The sequence below is a fragment of the Pongo pygmaeus genome, chromosome 12 (assembly GCF_028885625.2).
Source record: "Pongo pygmaeus isolate AG05252 chromosome 12, NHGRI_mPonPyg2-v2.0_pri, whole genome shotgun sequence".
NCBI lineage: Eukaryota > Metazoa > Chordata > Mammalia > Primates > Hominidae > Pongo > Pongo pygmaeus.
The window spans coordinates 122,842,689-122,860,868 of record NC_072385.2 but is presented as its reverse complement, the minus strand read 5'-3'; the positions used below and the strand labels follow the sequence as shown (position 1 = coordinate 122,860,868).

At 34.2% G+C, this 18,180-nt stretch overlaps 1 protein-coding gene across 1 annotated transcript in view; it reads right to left on the bottom strand.

The window, feature by feature from the left end:
- Nucleotides 1-18,180, bottom strand: part of ROCK2 (Rho associated coiled-coil containing protein kinase 2) — a 164,343-nt gene that overhangs the window by 13,066 nt on the left and 133,097 nt on the right. Inside the window, exons 19-30 of the mRNA XM_054474394.2 lie at nucleotides 14,876-15,036; nucleotides 14,310-14,494; nucleotides 8,612-8,681; nucleotides 7,862-7,965; nucleotides 7,509-7,695; nucleotides 5,234-5,327; nucleotides 5,044-5,138; nucleotides 4,081-4,260; nucleotides 3,735-3,903; nucleotides 1,523-1,593; nucleotides 830-918; nucleotides 355-433 (exon numbers count right to left, since the gene is read on the bottom strand). Coding sequence (XP_054330369.1) covers nucleotides 355-433; nucleotides 830-918; nucleotides 1,523-1,593; nucleotides 3,735-3,903; nucleotides 4,081-4,260; nucleotides 5,044-5,138; nucleotides 5,234-5,327; nucleotides 7,509-7,695; nucleotides 7,862-7,965; nucleotides 8,612-8,681; nucleotides 14,310-14,494; nucleotides 14,876-15,036 — 1,484 coding nt within the window. The remainder of the gene's footprint in view (nucleotides 1-354; nucleotides 434-829; nucleotides 919-1,522; nucleotides 1,594-3,734; nucleotides 3,904-4,080; nucleotides 4,261-5,043; nucleotides 5,139-5,233; nucleotides 5,328-7,508; nucleotides 7,696-7,861; nucleotides 7,966-8,611; nucleotides 8,682-14,309; nucleotides 14,495-14,875; nucleotides 15,037-18,180) is intronic.

Here is an 18,180-nt window from a genome sequence, read left to right as displayed (position 1 = left end):
GAGCTGAGATTAAACAAAAACAGAAAGGGAAAAATTCATGCTTAAAAAAAAGTCATAACCAACCTTAAACAAAAATATAGCAAAGACCAGAAACATGATACAAACACACTGCAAGCTTTAACAAATAAAATGGAGAAAAAAAAATGGAGAAAAATGAAGACGTTCCCAAACAGAATTAAGCACAAAAGTCACAAAGCAACAAACCAACTTTAAATAGGACTGAAACAGAAAGGTAACCTGAAGAGGGTCAAAGAATGAAGAGATTTATTAACATGTCATGTCATTTGAGAACTTTTAAATGTGAAAAAAACAAAACAAAGCCAACCAACCAAATATAAACAAAACTATGTTTACCTGGAATATCCTTGGAATTTCTTTAGCATCTGCTCTATATACATCTGTCTGTGTAACTGGTCGGACATGAAATAACTTGCTACAAAAAATTTTGAATAAAGGAATAAAATATCACCCAAGGATCAAATTATATATTAATTCTTCTATACTTATGTCAGAAGTTAAACACTGACTACTTTGACCCATGTTAGGAACTCAGAATATTTTGTTCTATTAATTCTATAATTAATTAAGATTTTTAGAAACCTCTATGTCAGAAATTTTCTAATTAGTTTCAAAAAATAATGTATCAAAGGCCCATGAAATAAAGATGTTTTAGCTAACCCTGTATCCCAGACTTTCATCTGTATGAAGCAAATCACAGGAAAATGTAACAATAGTACAGTAGGAGCTATACTATGACTAATAAATTGCATTGTTAGTCTCTTATACTTTAAAAGATATAGTTTCTAAATATTCTAATAAAAACACTTACTCTATATCTAAAACCATGTAAGGATTGGATTGTTCTTTATCTTGTTCACTGTCATAGAAAAGAATCTTCTTACTGCTTACAATCACATACTGTTAAAACAGGGAGAAAAGAAATCAGTAATTCAAGTTTTTATATACCTTATTGATTTTTTTGAAAATAAATTCTATATTAGCAATAAAAATCATAAAATACTAAGTAACTAAAAAGTACTTAATATATCTTTAGGAAAGTCTTCCTTAAAATAACAATAAATTTTGTTTATATTAATAGATATTTTAAATAAGCAAACTGTGGGGAGAAGTAAAGTTAAATTTTTTTGGACTTAGCTTTGGGATCCAACATCATTAGTAACCTTCTCAAAAATAAACATAATAAAATCAATAATCATAGTAACAGAGGAAAATAAATAAGTGGGTCTTTTTTACTATATTCACAGTTCTTTTCCCAACAAAACAGCAACAGTATCAAAATCAACAATTTCCTAACAATAAAATCTGTCTTATTAACAAGATATGAGGACAAAAAATTTTTTACAAAGATAAATAAAATCATATCATTTCAAATCCTGAAGTATAAACAAGTTCTATGTGTCTAAAAGTACCAGTCGTGTATATCCTACAACTACAAAAGCCAAATGACTAGAGTTAAAACAAAAACAAAAACAAAAGGCTCATATTTCAAAGTATCAATTACCTTTTTAACCCATCCAAATTTCTTAGTGTTGTTTCGTACAGGCAATGAAAGCCATCCTTCTAATCTTGATTCTACAAATAAGAACAACATGTGAGGATAAAGGTAACAATTCTCCTTAGATAACAAAGAACTTAATAAAATTTTAATATGAAATTTATAAAACAAATAAAATATATCCTTTAGAATTTATCACTATACATCATCTAGGATACAGTAATAGTACAGGATCAGTAGTAAAAAGTTATGCAATGCAAAACAAAATCCAGGTTATATCATATTGGAAACAGAAAGTCTATAGTTTTATAAAGTCAAATGTTCCATTGATTAAATTCATGCATTTGTAAAATTCAGGAGAAAAGTTGCCAAAAAAAAAAAAAAAAAAGGCAGCAGCAGCAACTCTCTATTCTCACTGGTACACCTGCCTTAGACTCCTTTATTTTTCCTTTGGAAGAGGGCCACATTGTGCACATTTTCAAGGAGTAAATATTTTAAATAATTACGTGTTCAGAGAAAATGGACTTTTAGAATAACTATGATAAAATAAAATAATGTAAATTTTGTTTCATTTTATTTCTTTTTTTCGAGATGGAGTCTTGCTCTGTCGCCCAGGCTGGAATGTAGTGGCGTAATCTTGGCTCACTGCAGCCTCTGCATCCTGGGTTCCAGTGATCCTCCTAACTTGGCTTCCCAGGTAGCTGGGATTAAAGGCACGCGCCAGCACGCCCAGCTATTTCTTGTATTTTTAGTAGCGATGGGGTTTCACCATGTTGGCCAGGCTAGTCTCGAACTCCTGACCTCAGGTGATCTGTCTGCCTCAGCCTCTCAAAGTGCTAGGATTATAGGCATGAGCCACCACACCTGACCAATTATGTACATTTTAGATAAAATTTGGTTAATAAGCAGCAAAATAACCAAAAGATTTCTAAATTCCAAAATATCAAAATCAGTAACATTGTAATTCAACTAAGGAATGTGTATGAATCCTCAGAATTTGTTTTAATGACATTTGATCAATATCTTTTAATGAAATAAGTACGTGAAATAGCATTTGGGGAAGTTATTCTAATAGTAAAAGTAGCTATCACTTATTTAACTTCTATTATGTATCAACCGTGCTGGATGCTTTACATAAATTCTCTTTAATCCTAAAAAAACCGCACAGAACAGGAATTATTCCCCTAATTTAGATGAGGAAACTGCAGTCTTGAAAGATCATACAGGGCTGCCTCTTTGACTCTGAATGACGGAACTCTCTGCTGTTTTCATTTAAACTGTAATCTCTTTCAGGGTAACGATCAGGCCAAATTCTTTCATGTTTCTTATGAAGGACATATGCCTAGGATAATGTCAGTAAGTACTCAGTAAAAACCTTAAGCATATCCTTTGAATCAGTCGAAGTACTTTTTCTATACCACCACTCTTGTTATGAAACTTCAGGAAGAATCTCTTCTTGGTTGAAAATGGCTAAAACAAGCAGTGAAACCATGCGCTCTTAAGCAATATAATGTATTACTCCATTTCTCGCAAGTTGGCATCTATCAATTATAACAGCAATGCCATAAGAAAATACCTTAAAAACAAATTCTTTATTCATGCAGCAGTTTATTTTTAACTGAGTCTACAACAACATATTAGAGTTAGTGATTATTAGTTAATGTTACATAAAAAATCTTCAAAAGGACTAAAATTAAGGGTAGTGGGAAAAACTCCAAAGATGAGAAGATTTTCAGGATATCACCTGTGCCATTAGGTTCCGATGAAATGGGTAAGTAAGGCAAAGATTCTTCTTCTGAGTCAGAATCAGAGTCAAGGAGCATGTGAGAACTGGAAGGCTTAGTGGCAATATTGAGAGAAGTAGAGGAACGTTGGTAGGTGAATGACATGGATTCCATAGTGTGTGACTGAGTGATATGAACTAAACACCCAACATAAAAGGAAGTAAGAATGCAGAAAGAAGAGAAAATGAAACGAAAGCTTAAAAATAGAGCTAATATATAATAATTTAAAAACTAGACGTGGAGTTTTTCTTTTGTAAAAAAAAATCAATAAATAAAATAAGTTTGAAATGTTACTTGAATCCTTACTCCAAGGAGTAGGTTTTCCCTTAAAGAAATTACAAACATTTTTCCTTCAGAGCAGTCAGTCGCAAGACTTAAAACAATGAACTGATTTATATTTAAGACAAATATTAGTGCTGGAAGCAAATCCATACCTGGAAACCCATCATCTGCCTCAGCATCCCCTGGTCCACTGCCTATACTGGAACTATCCAGACCAATATGCAAGGCTTGGAGTTGTGACCGCAGCTGCTCAATGTCACTGTCTTTACTGTCCAATGTCATCTGCAGTTCAATTCGAATCTGGCTCTCTTCAGCTATTTGCTATAAGAAATTTAATTACAATAAGTTAATTGGATGCAACATAACTCAACATTTTGCTTCTTGGTTCAATAATAATTATTAAATAGAAATGGTCTATAACCAGTAAAACACAGACATGAAAATAATTCTACTTCTTAAAAAGAAGTCTTCAGTCTAGAGTCCAAAAAGTATTCTTACTGCCTGCATTTCATTCAGTTCTTTCTGATACTTGATCATCTGCTGGGTCAATTTCTCACGTTCAGATTTAAGCTCCATATGTAGCTTCCTATTCTCCTTCTCTTTTCTCCGCACATCTGTGTCATTACCACGCTTGACAGGTTCTTTTCGATTCATGATCTCAGCCAACTTATTCACAGCCTTAAAAAATGTAAAAATAAATATAATACATAAATAAAATAAATTACGTTCATGGTTTCTCAGTATCTCATCAAGAGCAACAAGTTATACAATCACAAATACTCTCCTTCCCTACATACAGGGCTACAAAGAAACACTTTCTATAATATTTAAATAATACACCTCTTTTACTACTCATCATCCTTCTCCATCCAATGAGCCATTAGATTTTTACTCGTGTTTTCTGAGAATTATAATTTAAATATTTATAGAATTGATCTGATGTTGCTTTCTACCATTTTGACTTTTTAGTTCTAAGAGAGACTTTAATAGGCAGACCCTTCTTTTATTCTGGAGGAAGAACATTTTGCAGTGACATCGTATTAATAAAATATTCTATGTCCAACAACAGTGAAGAGTACCTAGTACCCCACCTGTTCATGCAGTACATATGCAACTGTAGGAGTTGGCAGAGAGTGAACTAACTGACACTTTTCAGGTTGTCAGCAAATGGTCAATCCAAACAGTTCTTAAAAGTAGAAAAACATGTTAAATTACAACAATAAATTGAAAGAGAATGTGATTTCAAAAGGAAAAATTAAGAAAAATTTTAGTTGCTATAGAATTTAACAATATTAATCAAATCTAACTTCTCCCAACCTGGCAAAAATCAGACAATTGTGACTTCACAAATATTGGTACATTCGATGACTACTGCTACTAATTTGTAATGCTAGAAGTAAAATGTAACAGAGATAAACTGAGACAAAATTCAAAATCATATTTAGATTCTATTATACATACTTGAGTTTTGAGTGTTCTTTCTGTTAATAGCTGTTTCTCAAACTGTGCTTTAATAGCTGCTGCGCTTATTTCTTCATCTTTCAATCTTGACAGTTCTGAAACATGGAAAAAAGTTAAAATTACATTGGTAATTACAGCAGCTGATAAACATTAGGTATATTTAAAATAAACATTTTTTGTTAATACATACGCTCTTGAACATCTTTCAATTTGTTATTTAATTCTTCTTTCTCATTTGCAAGATTGGCAACATCACTAGTTAGTGTCCTATTAGTTTCTTCAAGCTAAGAAATGAAAGAGGAAAAAATAATCACATCCCAATTTACACAATTTATGTTATAAAACAATTCAAATGAGAAACATCCTAGAATACTGTTAAACCTCTTATTTTTCTTTTTTTTTTTTGAGACAGAGTCTTGCTCTGTCACCCAGGTGAGTCTTGCTCTGTCAACCAGGAGTGCAGTGGCGCAATCTCAGCTCACTGCAACCTCCACTTCCTGGGTTCAAGTGATTCTCCTGCCTCAGCCTCCTTAGTAGCTGGGATTACAGGCATGCGCCACCACACCTGGCTAATTTTTGTATTTTTAGTAGAGATGGGGTTTCACTATGTTGGTCAGGCTGGTCTCAAACTCCTGGCCTCAAGTGATCGCCTGCCTAGGCCTCTCATAGTGCTGGGATTACTTACAGGCATGAGCCAACACACCTGGCCTGAAGGAAGTTTTACTGTAAATTATGTGTTTTGCCTTTCCACCCATGACTGTATTTCATTACATACACATGAAACAATACATAGTGTGGCTTTATGTGATTTTCTTTTTTTTTTTTTCTCTTTTTGGAGACAAGGTCTCAAGCTCTGTTGCCTAGGCTGGAGTGCAATGGCGTGCGATCACCACTCACTGTAGCCTCAGCCTCCAAGGCTCTAAGGATCCTCCCACCTCAGCCCCCATGAGTAGCTAGCTGGGACTATAGGCACGAACCACCATACCCGGATAAAAAAATTTTTTTTTTTTTTTTGGTAGAAACAGGGTCTCACTATGTTGCCCAGGCTGGTCTCAAACTCCTGGAGCTCAAGCAATACTCCCACCTTCAACTCCCAAAGTGCTGCAATTACAGGCATGAGCCACCATGCCAGGCTGCGATTTTCTATCTTACTGAATTTATCTTTCTGTAATTGTTTTCACTCAATAGCATATCAAAGCATTAAACTGCTGATACAAATGAAGACCTAATTTATTTTAACTGATGTAATAGTTCCATCTTCTATTACATTTAATGCATGCATTCATTCATTCATGGACATTTGAGTTTTTGCTAATATATTTATGCTGCTATAAGCATTGTGCCTAAGTTTCTATAGTGTATTTATCTTACTGTGGACTTTCTTCGGACTGCATTATGTGAATGCCTAAAATTTACTGGAAACTGTCATACTACTTACTGTACTATGCCATACTAAATTTATACTACCCATAGTGAATAAGAATGCCATCTTCTAGACATTCTTCAGACACTTGAAATTGTCAGCTACTGAATTTCTGCCAATGTGATGGGTATGAAATGGTATTTCAAAGTTGTTTTACCTAGGCTTTTCTTGAACAATAGTGAGGTTAAGTACGTGCTTATATATTTAGGTTTTCTCTTCCAGCTAAGTTTTCTTCCAAATTCTTTAATCTTATCTTACTGAATTGCAGACATTCTACATATACTCTAGATACAAATCCCTTGTTTAATAAATATATTACAAATATCTCCTTTCTGTCATTTGTTTATGCTGTCTTCTGTCATATGCAACTTTTAGATTCTGTTCTAATAGCTTAAAATTTTTACTTTTCATAATTAGTCCTTAAGATAGCTAGAATTTACTTTTGTGTGTGATGCAGTGGGGATTTAATTTTATTCCTTTCCATATAAAAACAGTTATTCCAAAACCATTTATGAAATGTGTCCTTTCCCAGTGATTTGTGTACTGCCACTCCCATCATATATACCAAGTTCCTGTATGTGCAGAAATCTTTCTGACCTCCCTTTTCATTTCCACTGAACAGGATTGAATATCCCTGTTCTAATACCACACTTTTTAATTACCACTGCATTTCAATAGGTCTAGTTAATTGATAGAGTAAACCTAACTACTTGATATTTGACCTCTCTCTGACATTTTTATTGCAGTTTTTTCAACCTGCATGGAACTGTTTTCCTGGTAGTTTCTTCTGAACTAAGTTCTGTTTAAAAAGAAAAAAAAATGACCCTTTCACTTTAGACCTTTAACTTTGAATTAACAGGTGAAGTCACTTTTAGTAAGCTCCTCTGACAACATTGAGAAGGCGGCAGTTAACTAGATTAAAAATCTTGTAGTCAGCATATATAATTTTTCATTTAGATCTGTGATACTTAGTATGTCTAAAGAAGGTTTAAGATACAGCAATTTAATTATAATCCAAAAAAGCACCAAGAATTTGACTTACAGAAGCAATTGTAGCATCTTTTTCGGTAAGTTCCTGTTTGTGTCTAGCCATCATCTCTTTGATCTCCAGCTCTTTCATGATCTTCTCTTTTTCCAAATCAGAATATTGTTCTTCAGCAATTGAACGAGCCAGTTGCTCAGAATCTGCTTTGGTCAAGGTGATCTCCAGTTGGGCAGCCAAGGAGTCCCTACATTTTAGCAATATATCATTTTAATGGTTCAGTTTTCACTATGAAGTGAAAGTTTTTGTCCAATTCACTTCATCAATAATTTTTTATTTGGTGATTACCAGGCATTGTTCTAGGAGCAAAGTATACAGATATGAACAAAAAGAGACAAGGGTCTCATACTTACCGTTCATCCTGTAACTCCTGTTTCTTCTGCTGCAATTCTTTACCAAGTTTGGTCTTTTCTTCACATTCTTCTTTAAGCTCCCTAACTTGTGTTTTATAAAGGGTCTAAATAGCAAAATACAACAGAAATGTATACCATCATCAGAAATATTACTTCTACATTCAAAAGCTATTCAGACAAAAAGGAGAATGAACACATACAAATATTTTCTTACTGTTAAGTCCCTGAGCAAATGAATAGTTTAATGAACTTTCCTATTTCTAGTCATCAATTAACTAATACAAGTTCAGCTAATAATTAAGAAGCATGATTTTCAACTGGATATCACAGTGATATTTCTCATTTAATAGCATAGATAGGTAAAATGAATAAGGAGGCAAGGAAAAACATTAAGAATTTAGACAAAAAAATGTTGTTGGCTTAAATCAATAAAACAGGAGTTTCTACTTCATATTTTTAAACCTGATCTCAAAAAAGCACAACTATTAAAATGATAATTTTATTATAATTTTATTTCTTGCATTATAAAAATATTTTCTTCCTGAAAACACACCTGATGAAGCTGTTAATCAGCTTCATCAGGTACGTTTTGTGCTTAGAATTATTTTTCTAGCAATGATAATAAATTTCTCTTAAACTATCTACATTCTTTTGCCCAGCTGCTCTTTTTATATGAGTTGTATGGTATAAATAAAACATCCCATCCAAAACTCTGTTTGCTATTTGCAAATTAATGTGTCTTGAACTTACTGAGAAATACTGTTCTGCTTCGAGCTGATCCTGGAGCTCTTTCATTTGCCCATCTGCATCCTGACGTTCTCTGTGAGGACAATGAATCAAAGGTTTAAATAACTTACACACATTTTAAACGAGCAGCTCTCAAAGTATGGTCTGGGGGAAGCCCTGGGAGTCTCTGAGGTTCTTCCACAGAACCCATAAGGTCAAATCATTTTCATAATACTGAGCACCATGGCTTTTTTTAAAACTCTCATTCCCTCGTTATGTACCCTATGTACTTTTCCTGAGGCCACATGACTTGTAATTACGTCATTCTGATGGCTAAAAAAACGTGTTTGTGTGTTCCTGTGTTTTAAAGTTTTCTCAGTTTTAATTTCTAACACAATACAAATCATTAGATATAACAAACGTAAACAAAAACTCATTTGGAACCCTTGATTATTATTATTATTATTATTATTATTATTATTACTATTATTATTTTATTATTTTTTTTTTTTTTGAGACAGAGTCTCACTCTGTCGCCCAGGCTGGAGTGCAGTGGCGCGATCTGGGCTCACTAAAAGTTCCGCCTCCTGGGTTCATGCCATTCGCCTGCCTCAGCCTCCCGAGTAGCTGGGACTACAGGCGCCCACCACCACACCTGGCTAATTTTTGTATTTTTAGTAGAGATGGGGTTTCACTGTGTTAGTCAGGATGGTCTCAATCTCCCGACCTTGTGATCCGCCCACCTCGGCCTCCCAAAGTGCTGGGATTACAGGCGTGAGCCACTGCACCCGGCAGAACCCTTGATAATTTTTAAGAGTATAAAGGGGTTCTGAGACCAGTGTTATACTAAATCAACACTGAATCAAACATTCACATACAGACACTGTGATCAGCCATTTATGCCAACCAAGTAGAAGAATCCAAAGAGCACCTCAAATCTGGTGATCTCAGTGGGGAGTGCAGAATGCCTGGGAGGGGGCTTCTGGGGAGGTGAGAAGTGCTGGCTTTAGATCTAAACATGGACGGTGGCTGCACAGATTTGTGTACTTTGTAAAAATTCACTCAGCTCTACACTTAGTATTTGTGTACTTTTTCTGTATTATGTTAATCTTCAATAAAGGAATAAAATAATAAATAAAATAAAAGCAAGCCCAACAACCCATTTAAGAAGCTGGGTTGAAATGGTACATTAAATTCTGGCCTTATTTTAAAAACATAAAAGTTATAGTTATCCGAAACCAAAACTAAGGAGGAATAAAGCAAGTTGGAGAACAATACAATTTGTATAATTTAAAAACAAGCAAAAAATAAAATGCACAGAAAACTCAACCTCACATATATTTGTTCAGATATATAGATAAAGGCACAGAAAACAGTCTGGAAGGAGAAATAACAAATTGTTGATATGTTATCTCTGGAGAGAGGAAAATGTCTGCATTCATGAAGGAGAGCTTACCTACTGCTTTTTTTTTTTTTTTAATAGAGTCGAGTATTTTACAATGGGAAGCTATATGAACACCACTTGGGTATTTTTAAAAACTACAATGCAGGAAGACTCAGAGGGAGCATGTGATTTAACCCCAGTCTCTTCAGTTCGTATACTGCTTAGGAGGTTTATTCTCATTCCCATTTAACATAATTTGGTCACTTTGTTTACTCACTGGCTCTTAAACTTGTGGGTAAAAAAGGAAGTTATGACTCAATGTCACTTAACTGTGTCATTTCTGTATTTTATTGTTGATGAGTATACTGTTGAGAATTCATGATTCTTATTTCTCCACGAGTCAAAGATGTGAGAGATGCAATTTAACAAATATATGAAAGGTCAAGTTTTAAAACTGTCTGATCATTGTCAGCTAAGCCCACTTGTAGCAAACCACAGTATAATTTTAACATCAGGATCTTCTTCAAGAGCTGATATCTTTCATTTATATGTAACTTTTAAAACCTAATATTTATTAGGTATTTAAGAAAAGTAATTTTCAGAAAGTATTATTTCAGAAAGAACCATGTAATTACATGATTACAAATGAGGAGTACAGAACAGAAGGAAGAAATTACAATGAGAAGTAGAAGTCTCCTCATTTGACACCTCTCTACCCCTACTAATCCTATTCCCCTAGAAGAAATAACTGTTTCATTTGTTTTATCTTTTGGTGGTTATCTCCACATCCCATAAGTTTTAGATATTATTTGCCCATTCTCTGTTGTCAGACTTGAATTTAGCTCTCTTGCCTTCCCCAACCTCTCCCCACCTCCCAATATAGTTGTATCACTCATCTAAGTGGTATAATGAACCCCCCATTTCCCTCTTATAGCAAACACAAACTATAATCTCCCCGGTTTACTAGATGAGAACTCTAACACTCCCATCCTGTCTTTGTTTTTGAAATTTCATGAGAATATGTCTAGATGCAGATCTTTTTTCATTTATTTGCTGAGTCCCTTCAGTCTAAAGACATTTCTCCTTCAGCTAGGGGAAATTCTTCTCTATTATTTTTTTAATTTCCTCCTCTTGGTTTTTAGTTCTTGCTGGAATTCTTATTCGCTGGGTGCTAGATCTCCTAGAACAGTCCCTCTGTGCCTTACTTATGTCTTTCAAACCTTCCATGCCATTTCTTCTTTTGTTCTACATTTTAGGAAATTTCTTTGACTTTGAACCCTTCCAACAAATTTATATTGGCAGTAATTATTCATCTTCAAGAGCTTGTTCCTATTCTGGCTGTTCCTTTTACATTGTGTCTGGTTCTCAATTAATGGAAGCAGTTATCTCCTGAAATCTTTGATCAATACTAATTACCAGTAGCTTTTTACAGTGCTTTTATTTTCCAGAACTTTTAGCAGTTTTCTTCTACTCCTTGATATATGTTTCCTCCGGGGGCACTTTTCCTCTTTCATTATCATACTCTTCCTCTTTCAGATTGCAGGCTTTCCTCAGATGCTTAGTGATACTTGGTTATTTACTTGCAAAGGAGGTGGGAAAAACTTTAATCTCTATGTATGTAGGAGTTTTCTCACTGGCAAGATTCAGTTTAAGATGAGAGGCTTTAAAAGCCAGCATTAAGCAAAGGGACCCCTAAATGCCAGAGTGAGAAAGGCTTTTCATCCCATATTAGCTGTTCTAATTACCCCAGAGGTTGTACCTAATTACCCCAGAGGTTGTACCTAATTACTCTGTAGAGGAGAATGCTCTGATAAAAACCTTAGTGGTGGGAGGTGCCTGGCTGCAGACATATCTGCAAGGTTAATGGTAGAGTATGATCAGCAGATTAGTTCATTTAGTGTCACAACTTACTCCAGGCCTTATTTGCTCTGAATACTTCTTTTCCATCTATATCCCACTTCATATATACCCCGGCCTTATATATACTCCTTTCTTCTTTTGTTCTACTTCATCAGTCGCAAGGCTTCCATCTAACTGCCATCTCATTCACTAGAGAACCTTCTTGCCCTCCAACCCATTCTCATTCTTACTTACTGTGGGTTTATATATTTTTTAAATTCCTTTACTAGAGTTTTTCTGGAATCTTACAAGAAAGAAGAGATATGTATGTTGGCCATTTTAAAAAGAAGCCAACATAGCACTTCATATGTAAATTCCCATTGCATGTATTTTTTTTTTTAACCTTGTATTCACTTATGTACCTGCCTTATCTTCCCCACTGAATAACTAATGATAAAATGCTAGTAAGCTTCTCATGGGTAGGAAGTGTATTTGGTTAATCTTTCTGTCTTTCATAGTATCTACTACAATGCCTTACACCTAAGAGGGATGTAATCATTCATACAACATTTATTGAGGATGTAGTATATGTAAAACCTCAATCAAGGATTGGGGGCCGGGCACAGTGGCTCACACCTATAATTCCAGCACTTTGGGAGGCAGAACCAGGCAGATCACCTGAGGTCAGCAGTTCGAGACCACCCTGGCCAACATGGTGAAACCCTATCTCTACTAAAAATACAAAAATTAGCCGGGCATATTGGTGGGCACCTGTAATCCCAGCTACTTGGGAGGCTGAGGCAGGAGAATTTCTTGAACCCAGGAAGGGAAGGTTGCAGTGAGCTGAGACCACACTATTGCACTCCAACTTGTGCAACAAGAGTGAAATTCCATCTCAAAAAAAAAAAAAAGGATTGGGGAGAACAAAATATAAATAAATAATTTTTGCCCTTCAATTTTAACCCTACAATGAACACTTCCTCTATAACCCTATTAGGTGGCTAAGATAGAAAACATGGGTGTCTTTGGTGGGGGAAAGTAAGGAAAAGAGGGATTAAGAAACAACAGAACGCTATTTACTTACAAAGAAAATAAGAGGCATATACACTAGGTATAAACATACCATTATTAGAAGTGGGAAGGAAACATAACCTAGATGATTAGCTCTTACATCTGCATAAACACTATTGTTAGAATAAAAAGCTGGCCTGAAATAAGAGAGAAAAATAAAGCTAATATACAGAAAAAAAAAAACCATAAAGACAAAGATGTCTGATTATTGTTCCAATTTCTAGTTCCAATTTTAAAAGCTTAAATCTCATGAAGTTGAAGGTCTAGGCTTACCCTGGCAATAAACAGATCAGCTCAGCAAAAAGAACAGTCTACTCGAATATTTTGAGCATCCTTTCTTAGATAGTATCAATCTTACTGACCTGTCACAGGTATGCATAAAGCAGACAATTATAATGAGGATACATTAGTAGTAGCTATAGTAGTTGTAACAGTAATAGATCTAGCAGTAATAGTCCCTAACACTTATATGATGGATGCTTTAAATAAACCATTGCTATCCTTTACAAGATCCCTAACAAGGAAGCTATTACTGCTCCCTTTCACAAGTGTGATAAAAGGCTTAGAGAAATTAAATCATTTGCCCGACGTTGGTTAGCTGGTAAGTAACAGAACCAATATTCACAACTCAGTCTGTCTGGATCCAAAGACTTTGTTCTTTCTACTCTATCACACTGTCTTTCATCAAACAACCGGGATCCAATATGACCTTTGGTCATGATTAGGAAGAAGTAATTCTCCTACTAATAGAATAAATGGGACAAATTTTAATAGTATATTTACTGTATATTTTATCTTTTTTAGAGTTGAGTTCTTGTTATGCTGCCCAGGATGGCATGTAGTGGCTATTCACAGGCGTGATCACAGCGCAAAGCAATCTCACTTCACCTCAAGTGATTCTCCTGCCTCAGCCACCCAAGTAGCTGGGACTACAGACGTGCACAATTGTGCCTATAATATTTTTAAAGTATTTTAACAATATGTTCTCTATTTTATAAGTAAATCAAGTAGACACTAGAGTATATCCTATGACATGATTAAAAATTTACATGCTGTTTATTTAACAGTCAAACATTTCCAAGTCTAAGAAACTAAGGAAACAAACAGGCACACGGACAATAAGCTTGAGAAAGAGCCCTGAGGAGGAAGCTAAAAGCATGGTATGAAAATCCCAGATATTTTCTTCTGCCTCATCACCAACACTTCCTCTATCATCACATTGTAATTAGGTAGCAGCAGTAAAAACTGTTGGGGAAATGAATATAATCTCGAAGGACAACAGTGACACTCAACACATTACTTGTACAGAAAGAAATAGAAAACACGGCCAAGAAAGTAAAATGCTCAAAAGAAAATCCACAGATACACCAAAATTAACTTATACATGGATAATTATGCATATTAAAACATCTCAATCAATTAACTTACTTTCGAAGTTCAGCATTTTGTTTTTCCAAGTTCATTTTCATTTCCATGAGATGGTTATTTTCTTGCTTTAACTGCTTTTCTGACATTTTTAGTGTGTTAACCTGTTGTGTTTGCATCTTCAGGTCATTTTGTGTAAGGCAGCGCTTCTGAGTTTCTTGCTCTATTTTTAATGTCAGGTTTCTAACCTAAGAAATAAATTGTGTACTTGGTATATAAGTAAATTATTTCTATTTTTCTAATCAATGAAGTTGGTATAAAATATGGTAATGTAAAACAGATTTTTTTACCCTTAGGTAGCTAATTCATTTCATACTAAAATTTTTTTTGTATTTCTAATAATACTATAATTGTATTTTTTAAATAAAATATAATAAGGTAAATATAACTTTAAAAATGTTTAAATTATGATTCCTTTAGTATATCATCAAAATTTAGTTAAACCAACAGGTTGCAGACTATTATAAGAAAAACTTTAAAATTATGAAACCATCACTAGACCTTCATGAATAAACCTAACTTATTAATTCATTAGTTTATTATTAATCATTAGTACACTTAATACTCACATCCTCATTTAGCACATCTTTCTGTTTAAGGAGCTCATTTATTTTCTGCTGTGACTGTTTGAGGTCACAGTCTAATAGAGAACATCTTTTCTCAGCTTCTAGCAATAGGTTCTCCACTTTCTGTTTTAAAGTTCTTTCCTCCAAGAGCTTCTTCTCCATTTCTAGTATAATAAAAATGGACATAATCATAAATTTACAAATAAAAGAAGCATATCATGAATTTATAAGTAAAAGCACATTAAATGACACCATACTAATAAAAATTATAATAAATGATGCTGCCTTATATTCTATTAATTTTCTTTTTTTCTTTTCTCTCTTTTTTTTTTTGAGACAGAGTCTCACTCTGTTGTCCAGGCTGGAGTGCAGTGACACAATCTCTGCTCTTTGTAACCTCCTGGATTCAAGCAATTCTCATGCCTCGGCCTCCAGACATAACTTGGATTACAGGCATGTGCCACCACACCCAGCTAAGTTTTGTATTTTTAGTAGAGATGGGGTTTTGTCATGTTGGCCAGGCTGGTCTCAAACTCCTGACCTCATGCAATCCACCCACCTCAGCCACCCAAAGTGCTGGAATTACAGGCATGAGCCACTGCACCTGGCCTTAATTTTCAATTTAATATTTTCACTTTCATACTTGAAAATTAGGAGTTTCATTCACAGGGCATAAAAATGTATCACACTCTGCAATATTACATCTATTCTAATGGAAGCAAAATAGTTCTACCTTTATTTATATTCTACAAGATGCTTACATCTTTAAATAAAGGTTTCTTATATTTTACTGCTATTCTATGTCTCTCAGTGTTACTATTTTTACCTTAAAACAATCCAGGTAGATTCTATGATCTCCATAGGACTTTCCGTATTAACACATTATTATGCAGGTGTTGAAAAATATGTTTTAGGGAGGTGGTAAAGGACAAGACTCTGGAACCAAACTTTCCGAGCTTAAACCCTGGGTCTAACACTGTTTGACTGGGCAAGTGATTCACCTCTCTGGACCTCTGTTTCCTTATCTCCAGAATAGGGATAATAGCACCTAGGGAGGCTGTGAAGATTTAATACATGTGTACCACTTAAATGCTGCCTGGCATATGGCAAGCACTTGGTAAGTGCTTATTATTTAAGCAGAATTTTTAATGACCTAAGGAAACGCTCACAATGTCTTTTTTTTAAAAAGCAAAACGGTATAGAAAATGGAGAAAACTTACAAAATAGTATCCTAACTCATAGGATTATGAGTAATCTTTGCTTTTTTCTTTATACTTTCCTGTGTTTTCTAAATTATTTACAATAAATTTTTAATCTATTTTACTTATCAGAACGCAAAGTTCCAAGTGATTTCAGTGTTAAATGTAAGTCACCACAGTTAAAGGATTATCTTGATATACTGGTTAGTACTTCAGTTCGCATTCAATTAAGGCTCCTCTGCTTTTTCATAATTAATGCTCAACATCTAATTATCATCTATTATAAAGCTGTATTAGGTAAAAATTAAACCTATGAATATTTAGTGTTTAATGAATGGTCTTCAAAAGTGCAGAAAAATGAAACATTCCCCATGTAGTACTAATAATAGTTAACATTTCTAAACACTTTACATGTTTTATTGCACTTGATTTTCACAACAACGTAATAATACTGTAATAGTCCCTTTACAGGAAACAAGACACAGAAAGTTTAAATAACTAGACAAGGTCACATAGCTAGTAATTATTTGGTAAGCCATGTTCTTAATCCAAGGAGCCAATGACATGCAACAGAAGGACCAAAGGCTTTAGCCTCAGATTTGAAACCATCTATAATATTTAACAGTTTTGTGTACTCATGTGTAAAATATGGAAGTCATCATGTATCTTACATTAGCGTTTTAATAGTTTGAAAAAAATGGTAGTTAATACTGAATTGGTTCATTTTTATCAGTTCAGAGAATAATCACTAAACAAATGTCCTCATTTAAAAAAAAAATCACCATAATGTAGGCATTGAGAACAGAAAGAGGCATTACTGAGATAATGAAAATAGTCCTTTTTTTTTTTTTGAGATGGGGTCTTGCTCTGTTACTGAGGCTCGAGTGCAGTGATGCAATCATGGCTCACTGGAGCCTTGAACTCCTGGGCTCAAGCAATGTTCCTGCATCATTGCAGGAATACTGAGAGTCCTACTCCCAAGTAGCTCCGACTATAGGCGCATGCAACTACATCCAGCTAATTTTTCTATTTTTTGTAGACATAGGGTCTTGCTATGTTGCTCAGGCCGGTCTCAAACTCCTGGGCTCAAGAGATCCTCCCACCCTGGCCTCCCAAAGTGCTAGGATTACAGATGTGAGCCACCATGCCTAGCCTGATATATTCTTTATCTTGTTTTGAACAGTAGTTATGTGAGCATATCACAAAACATCAAAAATGTTTACATTTTATTATTGCACGTAAATTATACCTCAGTGAAAATAATTCAACTCTGTCTTCTAGGCTACAGACAAAGGAAATATGGCCCAGTAACTTTCTCCCTTACAATTAGATTTTTCTAAATAAAGTACTCATTTCATTTCTTATCATCCTGATTTAGTACCTTAAACTACACTGATTTTTACTAAGAAAATCTACCATTTTAATTACATGCAATAATTAAAAGGCTATTTTTTCTAAGTTATTTTACTCATGTTATGCCTCAATATGAAAATAAATTTCTGTTCAAGAGTTTTAAGCCTTTCACAAGAATAGCTTAAAGTACTGATTTTCTTTGGAATTTCAGAGTCATTATAAACAGTCAGTTTGGAAAAGAAAAAATTATCCTAAGACAATTCCAGGATAAAGTCTAGTTTATGGGAAGGTTAACTTTGTTATCTATTAGTATTATATGGCTTCGACCAAATCTGGCTAGTATCTTCATCACGTTAGAGATCAAAATACTCAGTGAACTTACATTCTAGTTAGACCAGCTATTACGTTTAAATCCTTACCTTGCATAAACTGGCAAGAATTTTATAATACGAAACTCTTGTATTACAAGAATTACCTGTATCAGTAGTAACAGATACACAGCGTGTCAAGTTCAGATATTCTTTCTTACTACTGATACACATATACAGAGTGGTACAGATATTACCAGGTATATAATATTGAGAAATATTAATTTATCTCTGATCTAAAAATCTGATCATGTAATTTTGTGTTTGGGTCTTACTATCTTAGAAATGATTACTGTAACGATACAAAGGAAAAATAATATAATATCTATGTAAAGCTTCCCTAATAGTATTTTTCCCTCCAATTCCCAATATTTGACAATGAAATATA